At 50.8% G+C, this 18,491-nt stretch overlaps 8 protein-coding genes across 8 annotated transcripts; 5 read left to right on the top strand and 3 right to left on the bottom strand.

Moving 5' to 3' along the window:
• Positions 1-155: 155 nt before the first annotated feature.
• abaA (transcription factor AbaA) lies at positions 156-2,897 on the top strand. Its single transcript, XM_073722076.1, has 3 exons — positions 156-763; positions 814-990; positions 1,040-2,897. The coding sequence occupies exons 1-3, from the start codon at positions 313-315 to the stop codon at positions 2,788-2,790; spliced, it is 2,379 nt and encodes a 792-aa protein (XP_073586054.1). The 5' UTR covers positions 156-312; the 3' UTR covers positions 2,791-2,897.
• A 419-nt stretch (positions 2,898-3,316) lies between these two features.
• Positions 3,317-4,568, top strand: BDW74DRAFT_148959 (aldo/keto reductase). The gene is made up of 3 exons (XM_073723814.1): positions 3,317-3,596; positions 3,649-4,436; positions 4,493-4,568. Exons 1-3 carry the CDS (start codon positions 3,455-3,457, stop codon positions 4,517-4,519), a joined length of 957 nt encoding a protein of 318 aa, XP_073586053.1. The 5' UTR covers positions 3,317-3,454; the 3' UTR covers positions 4,520-4,568.
• On the bottom strand, positions 4,397-5,278 carry BDW74DRAFT_148958 (uncharacterized protein). The gene is made up of 4 exons (XM_073723813.1): positions 5,034-5,278; positions 4,579-4,962; positions 4,493-4,520; positions 4,397-4,436 (listed from the first exon to the last, which is right to left on the bottom strand). Exons 1-2 carry the CDS (start codon positions 5,163-5,165, stop codon positions 4,603-4,605), a joined length of 492 nt encoding a protein of 163 aa, XP_073586052.1. The 5' UTR covers positions 5,166-5,278; the 3' UTR covers positions 4,397-4,436; positions 4,493-4,520; positions 4,579-4,602.
• A 301-nt stretch (positions 5,279-5,579) lies between these two features.
• BDW74DRAFT_176104 (uncharacterized protein) lies at positions 5,580-6,613 on the top strand (the record flags this gene model as incomplete). The annotated part of the gene is made up of 2 exons (XM_073728518.1): positions 5,580-5,756; positions 5,894-6,613. The coding sequence occupies 2 exons, from the start codon at positions 5,580-5,582 to the stop codon at positions 6,611-6,613; spliced, it is 897 nt and encodes a 298-aa protein (XP_073586051.1).
• Positions 6,614-6,790: 177 nt separating this feature from the next.
• BDW74DRAFT_123195 (putative protein phosphatase PP1 regulatory subunit Sds22) lies at positions 6,791-8,461 on the bottom strand. Its single transcript, XM_073722075.1, has 5 exons — positions 8,147-8,461; positions 8,046-8,077; positions 7,915-7,986; positions 7,565-7,861; positions 6,791-7,516 (listed from the first exon to the last, which is right to left on the bottom strand). The coding sequence occupies exons 1-5, from the start codon at positions 8,280-8,282 to the stop codon at positions 6,968-6,970; spliced, it is 1,086 nt and encodes a 361-aa protein (XP_073586050.1). The 5' UTR covers positions 8,283-8,461; the 3' UTR covers positions 6,791-6,967.
• Positions 8,462-9,295: 834 nt separating this feature from the next.
• psrA (putative general stress response phosphoprotein phosphatase Psr1/2) lies at positions 9,296-11,385 on the bottom strand. The gene is made up of 5 exons (XM_073722074.1): positions 11,199-11,385; positions 10,005-11,122; positions 9,803-9,952; positions 9,655-9,753; positions 9,296-9,604 (listed from the first exon to the last, which is right to left on the bottom strand). The coding sequence occupies exons 1-5, from the start codon at positions 11,293-11,295 to the stop codon at positions 9,392-9,394; spliced, it is 1,677 nt and encodes a 558-aa protein (XP_073586049.1). The 5' UTR covers positions 11,296-11,385; the 3' UTR covers positions 9,296-9,391.
• A 1,522-nt stretch (positions 11,386-12,907) lies between these two features.
• pxa1 (putative peroxisomal ABC transporter (PXA1)) lies at positions 12,908-15,559 on the top strand. The gene has a single exon (XM_073723812.1). It carries the CDS (start codon positions 13,060-13,062, stop codon positions 15,502-15,504), a length of 2,445 nt encoding a protein of 814 aa, XP_073586048.1. The 5' UTR covers positions 12,908-13,059; the 3' UTR covers positions 15,505-15,559.
• A 144-nt stretch (positions 15,560-15,703) lies between these two features.
• On the top strand, positions 15,704-18,480 carry BDW74DRAFT_148951 (uncharacterized protein). The gene is made up of 4 exons (XM_073723811.1): positions 15,704-16,054; positions 16,215-16,291; positions 16,341-16,485; positions 16,533-18,480. Exons 1-4 carry the CDS (start codon positions 15,790-15,792, stop codon positions 18,434-18,436), a joined length of 2,391 nt encoding a protein of 796 aa, XP_073586047.1. The 5' UTR covers positions 15,704-15,789; the 3' UTR covers positions 18,437-18,480.
• The last annotated feature ends 11 nt before the right edge of the window (positions 18,481-18,491 follow it).

Raw genomic sequence — 18,491 nt, 5'->3', positions numbered from 1 at the left:
AACGAGTCCATGTTGCCCTAGAGGGGTATGTACCCCCAAACAAGCAGCGTGTTCGAGCAATGCTACTACTGGGGATACATTCGCCCTCCCTCTCCAGGGGGATTCCTGATCTCTCTCGTATAAACACCATGCTGCTCGCTTTCACATTCTCTTTCCCAGGCTCTTACATTCTCTCCTCGAGCATCTACGTTCTTCATTGCTGTTTTGCTACCTTCTGCGTTCTTTGCCAGACGGTAAACATTTGGACAGCTCTCAACACATCGTCTTTGGAATTTGTTCTCATTCTTGAGAGCAAATCTTGGGGTCTGCTCCATGGCTACCGACTGGCAATCCGAGTGCATGGTATCCCAAAACCAAGCGGCTCTGGAGAGCGTAGGAGCCCATTCAGAACGAGCTCTTCAGAATACGTCTGGGAACGTACAGGCCTACTCTGACAGCCTTGCTCATCATGACACTACTGGACGTGACGACCCTCTCCAGCATTACACTCTCAAGTACCCTCAGCCTCCCGTCCCTGTCCCAAGCCATCCACTGCCTACTGCTACTGCTGGCCTCTACCACCCCCAGCTTCTCAGCCATCGATACCAAGTGAAGAAGCTTCGCCGTCTTCAATCCAATGCCTCCTCGTATGCTGGATCCAGAAGAGCGAGAAGTTACCTAAAGTCACAGAAGTACCTCGAGTACAGGGCTCGGCCGCGTCGGGATACTGGCAAAGATGGGGAGCCAGTATGGTCTGACGAACTGGAGGATGCCTTTCAGCAGGGTAAGAAGAGCTTGTCCTGTCTAGCTGTTCATACAATTGACACACTCTAGCTCTTGAGGCGAACCCGCCGATGGGCAGACGAAAGTGGTCCGAACGTGGGAAGTCGTACGGACGAAACGAGCTGATTGCGGAGTACATCTACAAGTTGACCGGCAAGCGGAGGACCAGGAAGCAAGTGTCTAGTCACTTGCAAGTACTCGATTCATTCCTCAAGGGTGACCCTGACTGTAAGTGCAAAACATCGTCCTACGATTCAGGTATGCTAACGAACCACAGGGGAGAGACTCGTCCGTGAGCAAACAGATCGCTCGGCCGCCCAAACTCAACCAGTTGGGCCGAGGTGGAGGACCTCGATGGACCATCTACCGTCGAGTCACTACAGCACCCACTTAACCCCTTCTTATTCCGACTCTATGAGGCTGATGCCTCCTTACTCTGCCGACTTGCAACTACCCCAATACCCTTCCACATCAATTCAACAAGACACGAACACCAACACAGTCCAAGGCCTCAGCTTTGACATGTGGGTTAGCGCCCCAAACAAGCCGGATCGTATCGACGATGCGTTCCATGTATATACTCGTCTCCAGGGTGACCAACGTCAAGCGCCCATGCCGCTGGAAGATTTGAAGAACTGGCGGATGTCTTTTCCATACTTGAGCTCATCACTTTCAGACGTGAACGATCCACTGAACTGCGAGATAATTCTTCTCGAGACAAACCTCGAGTTGATGGATGACTTTCCTCCCATGGGTTCAAGGTTAGGAATCCACCTAGAACTTGATATCGCAAACGGTGGGACGATACCAATGATCAACCAGATGGAGAATTGGACTTGTAGCACTTATATCTACGAAGACGGGAGGCGAACGATGGAAGCTTATCACAATCTTCCCAAGCCGCATACAACAAAGGTCAAGCCGCCATTCGAGTCATCGTGGTGGGCGAAGAGTTTCACAAAACTCACTCAAGAGAAGCGAGAAACCGAGAGCACTGGGCATCACCACGCAGCCGATGAGCGTACCCGGCGGTACTTCCACACCCTGACTGCAGTGCAGGAGATCCGAGCCACTGTCCCTCCCAGTCTGCGACGTCTCCAGAACAATTATTCAGGCTCAACTGTTGAAGAAAGCAAGCGTATGGCCATCGTCCTCTGGAAGTTCCGCCAGACTCGGCCAAACGAGGTCGGCACGACGACATGGCGGAAACTGGTAACATCGCCAGACCGTGGTTTAGCCAACAGCCCTAGGCCAACCACCGCAATCGACCTTCCTCCTCTATCATTGGAGTCAATCCTACTGAGCAAGCCTACTCCAAACTTATACCAAGCACCGCCTCAACACCATGACCTCCTACATCACACCGCTCCCTCCCAACAGTCCTGGTCTCTGTACCAACCAACCCATGACCATGTCAATAGCCTTTACAACTCCGCTGGCGCCTTTGATTTCCTCAATAGCATCACGAAACCGGAAGAAGCACTATCGGACAAGACAGCCTCAACATCTGTCCTAGACCCATTTCCCAACCTCACCCAGCAAGTAAGCCAAGCGGCCGGCATCAACGTTTCCAGCGGTGCACCAGTAATGCTTCATATTCCCGACTTATCACTACCCAATATTGGAACATATGGACTCGGACACGAAAGCCACTATGTACCATCACACCACCACACAACAAGCTTGCATGACCACACCAGCAGCACCGCGTTGAACAACTTTTTCATTCCGAGCACCCAGTCTCTCGACGAGATCAGCCACACCCACGCACCATGGTCGAATCCCAGTGCATCTATCCAAGGAGACACCAGTGGCGGCAACTACCACCACCTCCCATTCACGACTTCTGATCACTCCGGTACAGTGACGCGCGAGTCGCACCAGAACCACAGCTTCGACGGGCTTCTTCCCCCGGATGATCTCGTCGGTATTGTCGGAGGCTTATCTGGCGATCCTGGTATGAACGGGGCGGGCCCCGAACATACCTCGTCAGCATATGCTGAACATACTGCCGTTGAAGCTGTCTAGCCCTGCTTTGCTTATTTATCAGGTTGATATGCACTATCTCATGGCAATCGCCTGTAATCATAATGATAATCATGGCTGCACAAAAGTGTATAATACTTTTTATATCCTTCCTATTTTCTTTTCTTTTTTTTGTTCTCTTTTCTTCTATGATTCCCTGCTGTTGCCCCTCTTTTGTTTTCATCCTGTTACTTCCTGTACTATAACTGTGGAGCCCTATAGTCCATGCTTTGCTGCTTTGTGATACTCTCTTTGTTTTAATATCCATGACTTCAATACCAACAGTTCTAATTGAGCTAAATGATCCGATTCCTCTTTTAGAATCCTCACTAAGACTCTATCTCTGCCACCCACAGGCGGGAAATCTCGTCGGGGCTCAATGTTGAGTAGAAGGCCAATTTATCCGGCGTCCATTTTAGCCGGTGCGACTATCCCCATTCCCCACCCCCACTGCGCATACAGCCGGCCACTTTAGCCTCCTCACTGTTCCACCTACTCTTTACGGCTCTTTATCCATTTGGTACGGAGGGGCCATTGAGGGGTTAAGTAATTCTTTGCCAGACGTGTCCTTATTTCTCTCACTCCGAAGCCTTCTCCTCCTGCTTGACCTACCTCAATCGTTAATCCTCAAGACATTCAGATCGTCAAACAAGAGCAGCAACCCAAAATGTCGACCACCATCAAGCTCAACAGTGGCTACGACATGCCCCAAGTAGGCTTCGGTCTATGGAAGGTAAACAACGACACCTGCGCAGACCAAGTCTACGAGGCCATCAAGGCCGGATACCGTCTGTTTGACGGCGCATGCGGTATTCCTCTCTTCAGATCAACACAGTAAGGCCAAACTAATAAGTCGACCAGACTACGGCAACGAAGTCGAAGCCGGCCAGGGCGTCGCCCGCGCAATCAAGGAAGGCATCGTGACCCGCTCAGACCTCTTCCTCGTCTCCAAGCTCTGGAACAGCTTCCACGACGGCGAGCGCGTCGAGCCCATTGCCCGCAAACAGCTTGCCGATTGGGGCATTGACTACTTCGACCTGTACATCGTGCACTTCCCCGTCTCGCTCACATACGTCGACCCCGAAGTCCGATACCCACCTGGTTGGGAGAATGCCGAAGGGAAGGTCGAGCTCGGCAAGGCTACGATCCAGGAGACGTGGACTGCTATGGAGGGACTGGTTGATAAGGGACTCGCCCGGAGTATTGGAATCAGTAACTTCAGCGCGCAGTTGCTGCTGGATCTATTAAGGTATGCGCGGGTTCGACCTGCGACGCTGCAGATCGAGCACCATCCGTACCTGACGCAGGAGCGGCTGGTGGCGTTTGCAAAGCGCGAGGGAATTGCCGTGACAGCGTACTCATCGTTCGGGCCGCTAAGCTTTATCGAGTTGAATGTGAAGCACGCTGAGGGGGCGCAGCCGCTGTTTGAGCATGAGGTTGTTAAGGGTCTTGCAGAGAAGTATGGGAAGACTCCAGCGCAGGTGCTGCTTAGGTGGGCGACGCAGAGGGGTATTGCAGTTATTCCCAAGAGCAACAACCCCAAGCGCTTGGTGGAGAATTTGGATGTTGTTGGGTTTGATCTTAAGGAGGAGGAGATCGAGGCTATTAGTGCGCTGGATCGGGGGTTACGCTTTAATGATCCTCACAGCGTGAGTACTTTGCTTGGAGCATTTACCATGGAGAGTCACCTACTAACGGTCTGCAGTACGATCTGCCAATTACTATCTTCTAGGGTACATGGTTATGATTATCCTGAACAATACAAGTTTGATTTAATGCAATCTATGTCAGGTACATACAAGACTCCATTTGGAATCAAGCAGAAAGCCTCAACCCGGCAGTCGCAAGCCCAGAAAACCAAAGTACACAGGCAAGAAGCATTTCGACTGTACTCGGCACCCCTTCCCCTCCAATGACAAACCTTTGTATCAAGTCTCCGCTTGTTCGAACCAACTGTCCAATCAATTCAGTACCACGCTCTTGTACATCGCAAAATGCCTGCTGAAACTCACTTAAGCAAGAAGCACGCGCCTTTTCCTCCATAGCCGTCCCACTCAGAAGCCCCTTTTCTTCAAACACTGCACAATAACAGGAACGCACTCCTCCACAATGCCATTCGGATCTGTCTTTGAAACAGGGAATGTACCAACATACAGTATTTTGTCGACGAAATCCTCCAGATCTTCATTAGTATCGATCCACAACTCATAGTGCGACTCGGTGGCCTCAATCAGGTACTTCTTACCCTCTGTTGTATAATCACTGCCACTTGGAGCGACGATGAAGAGCAGGTTCCGGGCGTCTGGTGAGTTGTGGGTTGGGCCTATTGAGCCCAGCCACTGGGTCACGTAGAGGTCGAGGTGGGTTGGGTTAGTCATCTTGTTAGTTGTTTACAGAGGGGAAGGCTGCATTGGATAGGGTTTGCCGGGTTGATATATTTTTTTTCGTCATCTTTGTCTGCAGTTGGATGAAAGGTATTGTGATGTAAGGGATTCATTGTAGGCAAGAGCATGGGTTTGGTGCGCTTTATCTAATACCGCCATTGTTCCTTGTCTCCTGCAAGGAGAACCTCGCTACCATAAAGCAACGATTCAGGAACAGCATATTCGATTGAGGTTCTCTTGGATATGAGTGACATAGAAACAATAACTCCTCGAAGGTCTGGCGAAGTATACAAACGCCAAGACCCGCTTCGCTCCCCGATAAGATCCTCCGCCGGCATCTCCGCTCTTTCTCCCTCCCCAATAAACAGCATCAGACACCAGTGCTCGAAAGAGAGCCTACTGCCCACGATGTCTTTCGTCAAGAATACACAGCTTCTCGGCGAACGCACGATCAAAGTCGTAACGAGCCGACCAGTCCGCAACATCGCCGAGTCACGATTGATCCTCGCCGCGCTCCAGAAATTCGGCGAGGTCGTGCACTTCCGCAATGCGCCGCTCCTGCGGATAAATAATAGGCACGTACAGGTAAATACCCACCAGCGTTCGAGCCCATTTCGATGAAGGGGAAGGAGAACAAGGGACAAGCAAGACCAAGACCAAGATTCAATGGGCCATTGTTGAAGTGAAATGAATGCTAGCTAACCCGTCATCTCACTCGACAGGCGCTCCTAAAAGAAACCGGTACACCCCAGCCGACGACGGATTGGACACAATTCAAAAAGATTTCGCAAGGCGACGGACCCGGCCGGTACATCAACGCGGTCTTCGATTCCCCGACGGCGGCGCAAAACGCAATGGATGCGTCTCCTCTTACCGTTGACACTTCACCGCAATCTCCTAGTTCGCCGGACGACGCGCAATCCGACCAGATCATCCAATGCGACGTAACCCACGCGCCCTCTATAAACGAACAGGTCATGAGTCGGAACCCATGGTACGGCCCGTTTAAGCAGGAAACGGAGAGCCCTGTTTATGAGGATCTAGCTAAGCAGCTGAAGGGGGAGACGGCTGGGCTGCAGTATTTGGCGGATGCTCCAAGGGCGAGTAAGAAAGATGGGCCTGCGAAGCCCGTGGCGAGGAAATTCAAAAAGGCGATTGTTAGCCAGATAAGAGCTGATTCTTTGATGAACTTGTGGCAGGAGGGTATTGCTAGAAGGAAGAGGGCAGCGAAGAGGGCAGCGAAGAAGGCAAGGGCAGAGAGGAAGGCAGAGGTAGAGAGGCAGGCAGAGGCAGAGAAGAAGGCCGAAAAGCAGACCGAAAAGCGGGCCGAAAAGCAGGCAGAGAATAAGGCAGAGTTGGCAGGGGAAGAGTCGGCAGATGGAGAGTCGGGAGAATCAGAAGCGCGTGCGGACCTGAAAGCGGAGAAGCAGATTGATGGCTGAAGAGTAAGGCTGGTTCAAGACAATGGTCGCATTGGGCCTTTTATGACTTGACATGTGTGGGCAGCCCGTCGGTTTGGTATCGAGACAGGAACGCTGCATGACAGCCCGAGGCGTACGAGTCTATCACCAAACTCGAACCCGCCGGTTACCACTCGCGGTGACTTACTATGGCAAGCAGCACCACCGACCACTCTTCCAGGAATTACAAATGGGCTAAAATTCGTGGTTGATATCTAAGGTGAAGGTATGATAAAGGGTCACTTGTCGTCAGAATGCTCCAGGAGGGTTCACTCTATAAGATATCCATCCTATATCAACTATCATCAGGGGTTATCTGATCATTGACAGTACTCGTTAAGCGATTCGTACGAACGCTGTAAAGGTTAGTTGAGTTGGCCGACAAGCAGTGACAGATTTAGACTTACTGGCATCAATCTGCATGATTTGCGGTATGGCCAACCGCACCTTGTTCCGGTATACAACCGGCCCATTCGTCTGCAGCGGATTCCCTTCAAAGTACACTGTCTTCAGATTTTCCTTGTCCTTCAACTCACTTTCCACCTCGTTAAAGCTCGACAGTTGGTTATTAGATGCCCAGAGCTCCTCCAGTTCTTTCAAATGAGACAAGTGCTCGAGTTTCGAGACTTGGTTGTTTGAAAAGTCTAGAACGCGTAGCGCGGTGTTTGATTCTAGACCAGCGAGATCTGTGATGGCATTGTGCGACACGTATATTTCTTCCAGGTTCTTGAGCGACGAGAGGCCGCTGAGGCTGGTAAGTCTATTTGATTGGATAGAGAGAATGCGGAGGTTAGAAAGCGCATCGAGATTTTTCATTTCCGTGATCTTGTTCTTTCCAAGCCATAGCTCCTCCAGGGCACTTAGGGTCTCGAGGTTTTCGATTTCCTGCGCAGGATTAGAATGGTAACCTAGTAAGCGCCGTGAGCCACTCACCCGAATCCTGTTGGCCCCTAACTCCAGATTCTTTATTTGCGTTAACCCCTCGAGCCCTTCAATCTTCGAGATCCTGTTCTGTACGAAGTAAAGGTCCTTTAGCTTGACCAGGTGTGAGATGTTCTTAATATGCTTGAGCTTATTGAAGCTGAGATCCAAGCTCGTCAGGTTTTGGAAATCATCAAGTCCCTTGAGATGCGATATAAGATTGTCGTAAAGATCGAGCTCTTGCAGCGTTTCACCGAGACCGGATGGTAATTCGATTCGAGATATTTGGTTCTGACGCAGGCATAGTCGCTATCCGAGACACATAATCAGTATAATCCTATGGTTTGAATGACGAGGCGCACCTGAAGCTTCGTGAATCGTTCTAACCGCAAAGCGGGAATCGAGTGTATGCGGCAATGTACGAGATCAATATCCTGAGGCCTTGTGAGCTTCCCAGAATCCGCATTGCAGCATCTTTAGGCGCTGAGTTTACCTCGACATCCTTGTCCTCGTCTTCTAACAGGTCTGTTGTTCGCGGTATGCGTCAGTTTGAAGGTTCCGTTTTCGCGTTTGTAACCGCTGCAGCGGACTTACCCTCGTCGGCATCAATCTCCTCCACGGGCGGCGCATCGGAATCCGAGTAGTCCGGGTCCTCCAAAGCTTCGGGGTTTGTTATCGTTGCTCTGGGCTCGACGCGTAGCTTCCCATCCCAGCCTTTGCTGTCTTTCATGGTGGTACGATGCGGCGGGGGAGGGGCTACGGAGGTAACGGAGAGTGAGTAATTGGGAGGACGCGGACAATTATGACAGGTAACGGTAGAGCGCACTCTTTGAATAAATGTTTTCTTTCGCGATAACGAGCAAGACCGAGATTATTGACAAGCTCCGAAGAAGGGACGGGGAAGGAGAGGGTCCCCGTCGGCACTTGGAAGGCGGGACGAGCCTGTGTCAAATCATGCCCGCATCATGCTCGGCCTCATACAATGGCCACTGCTTACTACTTTTGCAGTCCACAAATACTCCTAAACAAGCACTAATGAGACACATAAGGCTGTATTGTAAACGATGAACGCTTCTTATGTACAGCACGCGCCACCAGGTACATATACATGCAAGCCACCATTAATCGAAATCTGGGTTGATGGGAGACTATGGAAAAACACCAGAAACTGTGACGTGGGTATGGGGACAATGATGCAGATGCTACTCGCTTGTGGAGCCTCCAAAATCAAATTCAAAGGGAAATGAAAATCATGGCCAACAAGATGACAGCGGTCCGTTGTAGGAGTAGGAGAGATCGCAGATACAGGTAGTAGGGAATTCGGTGAGATGGTCAAGTCGAGCCCTCTGGGGGCGTGGGTTGAGCAAAAGGGGATAAAAGACAGTTGTAAGGAAAAAAGAGCCAAGCACAAGGGAATGTAAATCGAACAGCGTATACATGAGATCAGCAAAAATTCAGCTGATAGCCAAGACAGACGCCTGCAGAAATGCAACGCAAAAGGGAGTAACTTTCTTTGGGGGATCGATACAAAAGACAAAAGCGGAAAAGGTATCAGCTCGCTGGGAGCGTGTACAGGAGAACAACCGGCTGTCGAGGGGGAGAAAAAAGTGTAGGAGAAAAAGCAGAAGGAAAAGACGCACGCCAGCATATATAACCAGGCAGAGATTCCAGTCGCCTTGACGAATTCAAAAGCAAAGCGCTGAAGCTCCCAATGCGTCTAGGCTAAGAGTAATCAACTTTCGTGCGGCTTGTCAAAGTAAGCAGTGGCCGGACGTATGAATTAAAACAAGGGAAAGTCCAGCTGTTTTGGGTATGTCGCGCGCAATGATGTTACAGATTTCATAGCGTAATGTCGAGAACCAGGCTAACGTCTCTCACCTGGGTACCAGCAAGGTCTTCGAGTACGGGGATAAGATCGAGGAGCTCGTTATCGTGGGCGTCAGAGAACCAGCTGCTGATGGGTATCGCATGTTGAGGGTGGAATATGTAAGATGTTGGAGAGTTATCAATGATGATAGTGTCCCGGAGATCACGGCCGACTTGGGATAGATCCTAATCTTGTCAGAATGATTTCCAGCAAGTTGTGCGCATCATGTACTGACTTTGACGTAATTGCCTTGATGGTTGTAGCAACTATCCCGGAACAACCTGTGGTGGACGACGCCATGAATGTCCAGCTGATCCAGTAAAGGATCGCCATACTGAGCGAAGTTAGTGGCCATACAGTCTACTAGTGCAGCAAGAGCCTACCTTTGAGACCGAAGCAGTGAATACAACTACCTCATATAACTCTCCGACACGCTTCATGAACTGATCGACGCCCGGTCGTTTGATCACATAGATGTTGTGATACTGGCCTTCGATCTCCACGGGTATGGTGAAATCAGCTCGCTCGAGGACCTGGGGATACACTGTCAGTTTAATTTGAGGAACAAAGACAAGGAGGACTGACCTTAAAGCTACTATGCACTAGTGTTTCGTCGAGGTCTAGAACCAAGCATTTTCGATCACGAAGATGCGGCAAAGCCGGAGGCAATAGCCATTGTTGTGCTTTCTCTTGCAAGGATGTTTCCGGCTGTTTGCCTAATGGTGGAGGGGGAGGAAGCCTTACTGCTTCGTCATCTTGTGGGGATTGTTTAGTATCCTCCTCTGCTGTACCAGGCTGAGAGGACATCGCAGAACTCTCTGCTTCAACCGCGATTTCATCAGCCTTGGTAATTTCATCAGACTTCTCTGACAACGTGGGTTCGGTGGCGACAATCGCAGGTTGAATCGATGGTTGTGCGTCGGATGACTGGTCCTCGTTGTGCGCGCCCGTTGAGGTGTGGTTCTGAGCGGGTTCAGATATAGCCGGCGTCGCCTTTGTCCCATCGAGTTGTGAGCTTGGCTCCGCAACACCCTCTTCATCAAGGTTCGATGACTGCTTGTCGGATATCACCGTCAGATTCGGCTTCTCGTCCTTGAAATAACTAGGCGCCTTGGATTCAGCGGTACTTGAGTCGGCCGCGTTCACCTCCGTTTTCTCCGGTGTTGGCTGGGTCTGAGCAACGGATAGCCGTCTAGAAGTCTTCTTTGGGGGGATAGAACCATCCTCGGGGTCAACATCAGAAGAAGAACAGCAGCTCAAGAAAGCAAAAAGCTTGCGCGACGGTTTGGCAGTTTTGTTTGTCGCTGGGTCGCGCACATCGGGGCTGGCAGTCTTATTTTCTTCTAAACTGGGGTCGTCCACATTCTGTTCGCGCGATCTCATGCTGCTCCCTCTGCTCTTGTCCCGTCGGCCTCTCAAAAGACTTCTCCGAGAACCACGAAGCGTGTTCTCGGATCCGTCGTGTGGCCCATCTTGAGTTCTGTCGGATGTTGATGGCCTGTCTGCTTTCAAAGATGTCCGCGACGGTAGGGGTAAAAGGCGATGGTGTTTTTTCAGGGTATCAGTGGTAGAAGCGGCGGGGGCGGGTTCGTGGGTTTGAGCAGGTACAGGATTTGTTTGATCCTTCTCCGAAGGGTCGGGGTAAGTCGACGGAGTCGAGTGATCTGTTGTCGCGGATCGGCCTTGGGATGGCAATTCATTACCTAAATGTGGAGGATAAAATGTTAGTATCGAAAGGTTATAATGATGAATGTCAAGGGAGGAATCAAAGATACTTGCCTGGCTCTAAAGAACCGGTCGCGGTAGGCATTGGCACCTCTGCTGTGCTCTTCGAAGTCGACGGGTGCGGACCTCGTTCTGGGCTCTTGCCGAACATTGGGGGCAACGGGGAAAAGATACCGACAAGACGAGTGTATAGGAGCGGTAGGAGAAACAGTCAGGTGTGAAGGCAAAAGGATCGAAAAGAACACACTCGGAAGGCCACCAGGGTTCCGCCGAAAGAAGGGCGGCTCAGAGGGTGCGTTAAGGGACGCCTCCTGGATTGAGCGGTCCTGAAATGAGGATGAATGGGAGGAGGCAAGCAGGCCGTCCGTGGGCGAGTTGGTTACCTAAGGCTGAGCCAGCTCTTGGCCACGGACCACCACCGCCTTTGATAATAATGCTCACCAGCACTCAAACTTGTCAAACTATCACTCTGCAAAGGTTGTTGTGAAATACGAAATGAAGATAAATTTGATATGCGACTAAGGAAGTTTGCTTCTGAAAGTTAGTCGCAGGATGCCTGGAGGTCAAGCCCAGAGGAATTGGAGATCTGAGAGGCCGTCACGTGGCGCCGGGCGTACCCTGACCCTTGAGCAGACTCGCAGTGTGAGTGGTGCATCTGCGGAGAAACGAGCATGCTGTGAGATTGGGTAATACCGATAATTACTACAACAATGTAGATAATTCGACCTGGTCAAAGAAGAAAAGTGCAAACTTGGGGTCAACATCATCCCTGTCTAATAACAACATTCATGCAGGCTTGCAAAACTACAAGTTATTTGTATACAGGGGAGCGAACAACCCGGGAGAAGCACCGGGATGGCATTGCCGGGTTAATCGGCTTCGTGCTTTGACTGCACTACTAGGCGAGGGCGAAGCGATGTGAGAGGCTGACAGTTCGCATAGGGCATCCAGATGGAAAGGGGCAATCTATCCTTAGCAGGGAAAGGGCAATAAACACTTTAACTTGGGAAGCTCTGGCCTGGACCGACAATGCAAGGCTGAACAGAGTGATGCGATAGTGTCGAGCCGTGGCTGGGGAAAGCTGGGGTCCGCCAAATCACATCGTCCAGATAGCCGCCAGCGACCAGAGAAATGTGATTTCCCAAGGGGCAGATCCGCTCCTGAGGAAAGGAATCTTACCTAAAGATCCTGATTGGACACGAGACGAGATATCAGGTATTTACTTCTTCCAAGGCACCGATGATTGTCGTAGTTGAGGGCTACATCCATCCTGGAGAGTCTGGAGCACGGAGTGAACCCCAGGTTGTAACTACGGATTCATTTGCGGCTGACTTGTTAAAGGTTGTCCAGATCCTTGCCTAAAAGACTCTCGATATGCATCTACGCAGATTCGCAGAGCACATGTATGTACCTGTGCAGCAGATAAGCTTACTCAGGCTTGTTTACCCTCACCGGGCGTCCTCATGCCTGGGTCGCGTGAAGCCCTGCTACTTATTTATTATAGCAGGACTGACACTGTAACAGGGATAAGAGCGAAACTATTATCTCAATAAATCTCGTCTCTCGCATAAACAATTACAGATCCATATCTTTGGCCTTCTTTATTTTCTGGGGTACGCACGTGAGAAGTGGGCGCTCCGCCTCTCCACGTTCGGGCCCGAGGTCGTTCACATGCAAGGAACTCCATGACCTCTCGTCATCCTCAGCGTAATGTGACCTACTGGCTCGACGTCTGCCAACTTCTTAATTATCATCCTCAAAACCGGGTCTCTCGCTTTCTCTCGCAACTCAAACAGAATTTTGTCGCTCACGTCCTGCAAATGCTAGTGTTGCGATGGCCATCAACGGCTTGGCTTAGATTATCGGCTGTCGGAAGGCACAGGGAATAAACAAAGGCTCTTGAGCGCAAGGTACAATGGCGGCTCAATCAACACTTCGACACAAGCAGGATCCTCTTGTCGCATTATACGTTTACTACGTCAACTTGTTCCGAGACAAGGTCGGGCGTTCGTCAAGAGTCACGAAGGTTTTCGCTTTGGTTGCGCTTCTCCTTTCAATCATCGGAACCGGATATGGAGGCTATAATTGGTTTCGGGAGAGGGCAAACGAGCGCGCTCGTGGCAAGCGATTACTACGGCGGAACTCCGGAATAAGAGGCAAGGATGGATCTCGCACCATATACGTGCCGTATAAGGACTCTTTGACCTCGAAGGTCAAGATCTACCCCACGAAACCTACAACTTTCGACGCACACCGAAGGTTATTCTTGAACCCACCAGCGGCCGCTCGCACAGGCGACGAGGACTCGGTAGGCCGAATACCACCGCCAAACGCCAAGCCCGGATTGAACCTTGCTTTTCTTCATCAGTTCTTGAGTCTAGGGAGCATCATGGTACCGCGGTGGAGTAGCAAAGAGACAGGACTCCTAATGAGCCACGGGGTATTCTTGCTCCTTCGTACATACTTGTCACTCTTGATCGCGCGACTTGATGGCGAAATCGTGAGGGACCTTGTCGCAGGAAAAGGGCGTGCCTTCAGCTGGGGCATTGTCAAATGGTGTGGTATAGGGACACTCGCTTCATACACTAACGCCATGATCAAGTTCCTCCAATCAAAGGTATCAATCGCTTTTCGAACTCGGCTTACGAGATATATCCACGATCTTTACCTTACCGCAGACAACAACTACTATAAATTGATGAACCTCGACGGCAGTATTGGCCAGGGGCCCGATCAATTCATCACACAGGACCTTACTCTGTTCTGCTCAGCTGCAGCCGCACTCTACTCGTCAATGGGAAAACCTATGGTGGACCTCTTCGTATTCAACTACCAACTGTACCGCTCGTTGGGGCCATTGGCCCTTAGTGGAATACTCACAGGATACTTTAGTACCGCTGTCGTCCTGCGAAAGCTTTCACCGCCGTTCGGAAAACTAAAAGCTGTGGAGGGCAAGAAAGAAGGAGACTTTAGAGGCTTACATTCCAGGTTACTGGCTAACGCTGAGGAAATCTCATTCTACGGCGGCGCTGATACAGAGCGTGTGTTCTTGGCCAGAAGCTTCAAAGACCTTCAGCGATGGATGGAAGGCATCTACAGTCTCAAGATCCGCTATAACATGCTGGAAGACGTTATACTCAAATACTCCTGGTCTGCATTCGGGTACCTGGTCACCTCTCTACCCGTCTTTTTGCCAGCCTGGGGCGGATTAGGCGGCGCCATGGAGCTGGCAGACACATCCGAGGCTAGTGGTCGTGAACGAGGTCGCATGAAGGAGTTTATCACAAACAAGCGACTGATGCTGTCACTTGCTGACGCCGGTGGTCGTATGATGTACAGCATCAAAGACATCTCCGAATTGGCTGGCTACACCTCACGAGTGTACAGTCTGATCGCTGCCCTCCATAGAGTGCACGCCAATGCTTACTATCCGCCGCACAATGGCCAGTCGGAGTTATTCTCGCTGGATGATGTGCAGGGTACTATCCACAATGGCTTTGATGGGGTACGCCTCGAACAGGTCCCTATTGTTGCGCCGTTTCTATATCCTCGAGGGGGGGACGAGCTTCTCGAGTCTCTTTCTTTTGTTGTGCACTCTGGCGATCACCTTCTGATCTCCGGTCCTAACGGAGTAGGCAAGTCTTCCATCGCTCGTGTCGTGTCTGGACTTTGGCCTGTTTACCGTGGCCTTGTTAGCCGCCCGAGAGGGTTTGGGCTTGATGGCATCATGTTTCTCCCTCAGAGGCCGTACCTGAGTGTGGGGACCCTCCGGGACCAAGTCATATATCCTCACACTGAGATCGATATGCGAGACGCGGGTGTTTCGGATTCCGCCCTGCAAAAGATCCTAGACGATGCTCACCTTGGCTACCTTCCCTCCCGCGAAGGCGGATGGGACTCCCGCAAGGAGTGGAAGGATGTTCTGAGCGGTGGTGAAAAGCAGCGCATGGCCATGGCGCGGATTTTTTACCATGAACCTCGCTATGCTTTCCTCGACGAAGGAACCTCGGCCGTTTCCTCCGACGTGGAGGGGCTACTTTACGAACAGGCCAAGGAGCGGGGGATTACAGTGATTACCATTTCCACACGAGCCTCACTTAAAAAGTATCACACTTTCAATCTCACCATTAGTGTGGGCTCTGATGGGGAGCAATGGGAATTCGAAAGAATCGGAACCGCCAAGGAGAAACTTGGGGTTGAAAAGGAACTTCAGGATATCCGCAAGCGTCTTGACAAGGTAGATGAATGGAAGAAACGCCGGGAAGAGATTGAAGAGGAGCTTCAAAAGGTCTGGGTTGACCGTGGAGAGCTCGCGCCCCCTCCGTATGAAGAGAAGCCTGAGGACGTAGCTGTCAACTAGCATATACGCTTGTGGTATAGAATTAGGAGTGCGATACAATTCAGTATATGATCTATTACTTTCCATACCTCAGAATATCTATCATTATAATATGTTTCTTTACACCTACCATCCTTAAAGTGGATCACGTGATAGACTTCTCACTCTGCCTGGCAAGCTTCACTTCTCGAATTTAATTCATTTGACAGTCGAAGAAAAGGCTCGCCGCATTTTCTCATATTTATTTCTTCTTGTTCTGGCTATTTCTTGAAATAATGATAGAGTAAATTTGGCAATAGGGAAATTATGGCTTTCCTTCCTGTGAACCCCCAGGTGCTGGGAACCCCCAAGCCCGACTTCAATAGTCCACAACCCTCAAGAATGGACGCCATGCAATCGGACTCGGGAGATTACGCTGACCAAGTTGTATTGATCCCGATTGATCAGTCTTTTAGTGATGGCGATAAAAGGACATGGCCTACAGAAGAGAGGTTCGGAAGACCCGACGATACCTATTATCGCCAAAAGCTCGCGGAGCTATGGTTGAAGAAGCGCGGAGCGCATGTGCAAGGTAAGTAGATTTTTTACGGTTTCAGAAATCCAAGATTCCTTCCATATATTTCTTTTCTACAAGCCCTTCCCGTTGTCCGTTTGTTATTTGTGTCACCCTCCACATCTCTACTATAAAAACACCTTGCTCTCCCTGGCACCTACTGACATTCCTACTCAAGGGGTAACCTCTATCCTTGACGAGCTGCCAGATGGCTATGCGCTTTTTGATCGGCCTCGCAATTCAGATCCTAGTATTGTAAGTTGTCTGACCAAAAAGGTTAGCTCAGAGCTAATCCCAGGCGCAGCGCGACAAGTTTCTATGGGGTCATCCAAGTGGCAGCTACTTTACTTCTAGTATTGTGTTCTTTCCACATTTCGACTATTTAATGAGCGGAGGAACAACAAAATGCGCTTGTGAGCTCTGTGCCAAGTTGGAAAGGCGACAAAAAGGTTCGCGTCCCAGAAACGGTTTTATGTCTGGCTTCTAATATCATCAGATGCTGCTACGGGAACTTCTCGACGTGGTAGGCCTCCCGGGAGATCTGTTGGGAGACCGCCTGGTACCCCAAGCTCAACGCCGACTGGAAGACCTCCGGGAAGACCACCGGGCAGTGGCAGGCCTCGTGGGAGACCACCGACCAGGGGCCCAGGACGGCCTCCAGGACCAGGAAGGCCCGGGAGACCACCGGGAAGAACAGGATTCTCTGTAGTTGACAGTGAAGGCACCCAAGATGTGTTCAAGTACGCAGTCATAAAGCTGAGGCATGGGGGCACTCTAGATAATAGCATCTCGGAGCCGGGCAGCATGGACTGGAGCGCTGAGAAAGATGCAATGCAGGAGTATCTAGAAACGCTCGACGTACGACCTTCGTATCTCCCTCGCCTTGGGGAGCTCGTGCTCTGGACTTCTGACTTTGACGGAGAACTGGTTTGGAACCCCCAAAACCAGTCCATAGAGGTATATTCTCCAACAACGGGAAAATGGCTGGGTAAACCGCAATGGCGTGCCGGAGTCGTTGGCCAGATCCCCACAGAAGAAACGGTTCTTCAAGATCTCGCGGAAAAAACTGATAAAAAATACGACCTAAACTATTCTGGTTTCAGGGTCGAGACTCTTCCGGACCCCATTGGTACCGATAAAAGTTATTCGCTGCATTATGGCTACGTTGCTTTGAAATGCATCAAGCCTTTCAACGCATTCGAGCTCTTCTTGCAAGGTACGCCCCGCGAACAGCTTCACCCTTCAATCGAGCATGCTATGACGATAATGTCGTCATTCAGTCTGCTGCATAAAGAACGCTTCGTGGGCACATGGCCTAATGCGTCGATATTTTGCCGGGGCATCTTCATCGGTGCGGAGCTTCTAGCGGTTGGGGACGCGGTTCGTCTTAAACCAAGGGGCTACCGAGTTGAAGAAAGCGCGCTGAAACCGCCTGCTATAGATGTAATGGTGGTCAAAGAGATTAGACTGGAGCTTATTGGGTGTGACGATGATCTCAAGTCCAAACAGCTTGCCGAGCAATACCAGATTCGCATTTCAGGAAAGGTCTACACCCCTGACATGGAACGAGCGCAAATGTCAAACAACGGACAATCCGCTCGGCCTCTGTCACATCATGAGGTACTGGACGTATTCAACACCGTCGGGATGGGCGGATATGGCGAATGGTACGAGTTGCATTCTGGCGCAATTGTGGATGTCTCCCAGGATATGATCCTCGGCCGCTGCTACGAACCAGATGCCATGAGGCTGCTATTCAATTCTCTCACGTTGGGATATGACCTACAGGGTGTCTTGCGCGCCAGAGAATATTCACGTAATGTCGACGAACGTATCCCCGAGGGCAAGGCCTGGTTCTGGGGCGATTTCCGAACGCAAACACTAGGCATCGACTCGCTGAACGGAGAGGATGTCGGCCAGTACAGTGAAACCCGGGATGTGAAGATGTGGAATGCGAACCTCAAAATTCTCGAAGGCACTGCCAGCCAGGCTGATATCCGGGCAGCGAAACAACCAGCCGAACTTGGACGACCATCCATGAAAACTGGTACCGCTGGCCTTGCGGAGATTGGCAAGACCAGCAAGCTTGTTAGTGCTGGGCTTGGAGCTGTGGACACGAGCAACCCGGTAAGCTCGGAGGAAGAGTCGTCTGAAGAATCCGAGCGGCGGACTGCACTTCTGGGACGTCGAAGGTTGGTCAACGACAAATTGCAGATTGAGGATAGTGAGATGGAGGATTTCACAGCCCGCATTGATCAGCTCCGCGGCGGTACGGAGGAGACAGAAGGCGGCGACTATGTTCCCGAGACTGAGCAAAGTTCAAATAGGGACACTGAGGTTAGAAATGTTGGGCCGACTTCATACCCACCCAAGCACGGGACGAGGATAGAATTCGACTAATGACTTCCTATATTGGCCTTGTATTCAAAGGTGCTAGAATATCACGAAAGCAATG

The sequence above is a fragment of the Aspergillus multicolor genome (assembly GCF_047715735.1).
Source record: "Aspergillus multicolor strain CBS 133.54 unplaced genomic scaffold BDW74scaffold_6, whole genome shotgun sequence".
NCBI classification, from domain to species: Eukaryota; Fungi; Ascomycota; class Eurotiomycetes; order Eurotiales; family Aspergillaceae; genus Aspergillus; species Aspergillus multicolor.
This window is presented reverse-complemented; position numbering and strand designations above follow the sequence as displayed.